The sequence below is a fragment of the Xiphophorus maculatus genome, chromosome 5 (genome assembly GCF_002775205.1).
Source record: "Xiphophorus maculatus strain JP 163 A chromosome 5, X_maculatus-5.0-male, whole genome shotgun sequence".
In the NCBI taxonomy this organism is placed as follows: Eukaryota; Metazoa; Chordata; class Actinopteri; order Cyprinodontiformes; family Poeciliidae; genus Xiphophorus; species Xiphophorus maculatus.
Genome location: NC_036447.1, coordinates 21,219,140 through 21,222,844, shown reverse-complemented (window position 1 = coordinate 21,222,844; position 3,705 = coordinate 21,219,140). Strand labels below are relative to the sequence as shown.

At 44.2% G+C, this 3,705-nt stretch overlaps 1 protein-coding gene across 1 annotated transcript; it reads left to right on the top strand.

Annotated features, from left to right (window-relative positions):
- Positions 1–915: 915 nt before the first annotated feature.
- Positions 916–3,041, top strand: LOC102225487 (keratin, type I cytoskeletal 13-like). The gene is made up of 7 exons (XM_005810340.3): positions 916–1,437; positions 1,545–1,627; positions 1,714–1,870; positions 1,974–2,135; positions 2,291–2,416; positions 2,514–2,731; positions 2,834–3,041. Exons 1-7 carry the CDS (start codon positions 979–981, stop codon positions 2,925–2,927), a joined length of 1,299 nt encoding a protein of 432 aa, XP_005810397.1. The 5' UTR covers positions 916–978; the 3' UTR covers positions 2,928–3,041.
- The last annotated feature ends 664 nt before the right edge of the window (positions 3,042–3,705 follow it).

Sequence of the window (3,705 nt, the reverse complement as noted above, 5' to 3'; positions counted from 1 at the left end):
CGGTTGGAGGTAATAAAAACCATAAATCACAGACACACACACAAAAAAAGGGGGTGTTGCTAAAACTCAGTGTTACCAACATGATCTGGACTCAAATGGTTAAAACTATGTAATTATTTCCAAAGGTTTTCTGTGACACAGTTTGGTTAAATCTTCGGGGGGATATTATGAAACCCTTCAGGATGTAAAGAAGCAAACAAGCGAGAGCTTGTTCTCTTTCGGGTTATGACGGGCATGCCAGGACTTCAGTCCAAGAAAATAACAGGCAGTTAAATCCATGGTGAGCCAAGTATTGAATAAAGCCAGAGAGAGTTGCAGGAGGAAAAAACCCTGCAGGCTGCTGCAGAACAAAAGGAGACTGAAATGTAAGATGTGCAACTTATCCTAGACGATTTTAAAAGAAAGTTTTTTTGAATGTAACGTGAAAATGTATCGGACATAAGCCAAGCTCATCCATTTTCTTGTGTTTGTTCTGATTAGCGTCTTGGCAACAAAGCTGGTTTTGCAGAAAATCAAAGGAAGTTGTTTTTACCTGAGAGGATCTTAGCAGGACTTAAAAACCTGTCCGAGGTGAAAGCAAACACACAATAATGGGTGTGGCTCTTTTACTCTTTTACTCAACCTGTTGCAGACACAAGAAATGTTGAGATATGAGCACTGTTTTAATAAAAACAAACACTGTCTCATGAAATTAGTGTGTCTTGGGTTAGTTTTTAAAACTAATTTTCAGCTTGTAAATTTTTCTTTAAAAATATCTAGTTCTGTACTGTGGCATAAAAAAACAGAGTCTGAAGTTGGTGCATGAAGGGTTGGACTCTGCACCCCTTTTAGATAATGTTCTCGCCATCAGTCATCCTGTGGGCTCCACCCATGTTGGCAGTAGGGGCGTACAGCATAAAAAGGAGGCAGCAGCAGCGTTGTGCATCTCAGCCACCTCCTTCCCTCTCGAGCAGGCAGACCTCCTGAGCAGCTTCAACAATGAGCAGCGTATCAAGAATTAGCATGTCCAGCGGCTACTCTGGACGTAACTTAGGTGGTGGAAGCTTGGGTGGAGCCCGAATGCAGAGGCAGTACGCTTCCAGTGTTTATGGTGGAGCAGGTGGGAGTGGAGCGAAGATCTCCATCTCCTCTGGTGGGTTTGGGGGTGGAAGCTATGGGATGGGAGGGGGGTCAGGTTTCGGCGGTGGAGCGGGCTTCGGGGGTGGTGCAGGCTTCGGGGCCGGCGGAGGAATGGACATCAACGTTGGAGCCAACGAGAAAGCCACCATGCAGAACCTGAATGACCGTCTGGCCTCTTACCTCGAGAAGGTGCGCAAACTGGAGAGCGCCAACGCCGAGCTGGAGCTGAAGATCCGACAGTACTTGGACAAAAAGACCGGCCCCGCTTCCCGGGACTACTCTGCTTACTTGGCCACCATCGCTGACCTGCAGGGAAAGGTACGTTGCATGACTTTCTAGTTCTAATTAAAACATGATTTTCCATCCTGAATGTGTCAAATAGATCACTGGCAGTCAATATTGGGAGTTGCTTCTTCATCCTGCAGATCCAGAAAGCTATTTGTGATAATGGAACCGTCTTCTTGGCCCATGAGAATGCAAAGTTGGCAGCAGACGACTTCAGAGCCAAGTAAGAACAGGAGCTTAAGCCTGGGTGTGTTCGTACAATTGGAAGAAGTCCCTAGAAGATGATGTGTGTTTTTTACTGCCCCGCAGGTATGAAAATGAGCTAAGCATGCGTACATCAGTGGAGGCAGACATTGCTGAGTTGAAGAGAGTACTGGATCAGCTCACGTTAGCCAGATCTGACCTGGAGATGCAGATAGAGGGTCTCAAGGAAGAACTGATCTTCCTCAAAAAGAACCATTTGGAGGTGCGTCCAGAACAGGAGCAAGTCTACATCCGCATGCTGTCTGAAAGGTAGCATAAAATCCACAGAAACCCAACTCAACAGCACATGCGTTGTGATTATGCAGGAAATGGAGGCTCTGAGGAACCAGATGAGTGGCCAGATCAATGTGGAGGTGGATGCAAAGCCGCAGGTAGACCTGACCAAGATCATGGCTGAGATCCGTGAGCAGTATGAAGGCGTGGCCGCCAAGAACCAGAGGGAACTCCAGTCCTGGTTCGACTCGAAGGTGAGACTTGGTTCTCTCTGAGAAGTTCAGCGGACACCAGTCTATTTACGGTTCGGTATTTGCAGATTCTTGATTTCATGGTCACTGAACCCAGTGGTCAACAGAAGTTTAAAAGTGTGATGTGATTCATGACTGATGTTTTCCCATATCTGCAGACAGAGACACTCAACAAAGAGATGGTGGTGAGCACAGAAACTCTGCAGACGACCAAGACAGAGATCTCTGAGCTCCGGCGCACATTACAAGGCCTGGAAATTGAGCTCCAGTCACAATACAGCATGGTAAGTTACCCTGACCTGGCTTTGCTTCTGTTCCCATGAACAAAATGCTATTGTTCTGCTTTTGGCAAATGTATGTATCCTCCTCTCTCCTCATCAGAAAGCGGGTCTGGAGGGCACGTTAGCTGAAACAGAGTCCCGGTACTCTATGAAGCTCCAAGGGCTCCAGATGCAGGTGACATCTCTGGAGACACAGCTGACACAGCTGCGTGCCGACATGGAACGACAAAGCCAAGAGTACCAGATGCTGCTCGACGTGAAGACGAGGCTGGAGATGGAGATCGCAGAATACAGGAGGCTACTGGATGGAGAGGGCAGGTTAGTGGGGAAAAAAAAGACAATCTGACATTTAATCAAAAACTAAACAAAAGCCTCACATTTATCTTTATACAAGCGCTGATTGTCTTTGTGTCCTTGTAGCATTGGCAGTAAAGAAAGCAGCACGGTGAAGAAGGTCATCGTGGTCACAGAGGAGATTAAGGACGGCAAGCTGGTTTCCTCAACAACCTCCTGATGACCTGAGACACATGGAAAACATGAGGAACCGCAGCTGAAGGTCACGTCACCATCTGGATCAGAACTGCTTCCTTCATATATCACCAACGCAATAAAAGCCTCTATCACTCTATCCTGTCTGCGTCTTTGTAATTCTTGATAATGTAAAATATGTTTTCATTAACATACTATCACCAGGCAGCTTTATAGCGCTGTAACATGGGAATTGTGTCTTGTATTCTGTCACAACATCTTCAGACTTAAAGGATCAGCCTCTAATTAAAAAAAAGTAGATCAACTTGAAATTTATCTGCTTGAAAACATAGATATTAGTTTATAAAAACCTCCTTGAGTAACAATTTCTTATGAGTTGACCTGTTCAGTGTCCTGAAGTAAAATATATATATATATATGTATATTTTTTGCAGTACTCCAGTATAATCATAATCGCTCACCGCAAAGCTTCCAGGCTCAATTAAATCGTATGTTGGAAGAAAAATAAATCCTATAATATTAACACATTTAAAAAGAAAGTTATTGAGTCTTTAAACACATTTATCCCTCTTCTCGAGATGATGAGTCTGAACAAAAACACCCGTCAGGGATGAGTTTAAAATCAACAAGGTGATAGAAAACAGTAATTTTCTTTGTTGCTTTGCCAGTGACTTTATCCTTTTAGTGTTTTAAAATTGACAGAAAATTACAGGAAACGTATGTCTCTGTCAATTTCTGTCGATGCAGATTGATTTCAGTCTCTCTCTTTGTTATTGTTTACATTCAGTACCAAATAATACAGG

What these genes read in the sequence shown, in the direction of transcription:
- LOC102225487 (XM_005810340.3), top strand. Translation starts at nt 979, where the DNA reads ATGAGCAGCGTATCAAGAATTAGCATGTCCAGCGGCTACTCTGGACGT. An exon ending in TCGCTGACCTGCAGGGAAAG is followed by an intron (nt 1,438 to 1,544) that starts GTACGTTGCATG and finishes TTCATCCTGCAG; the next exon opens with ATCCAGAAAGCTATTTGTGA. An exon ending in AGTCCTGGTTCGACTCGAAG is followed by an intron (nt 2,136 to 2,290) that starts GTGAGACTTGGT and finishes CCATATCTGCAG; the next exon opens with ACAGAGACACTCAACAAAGA.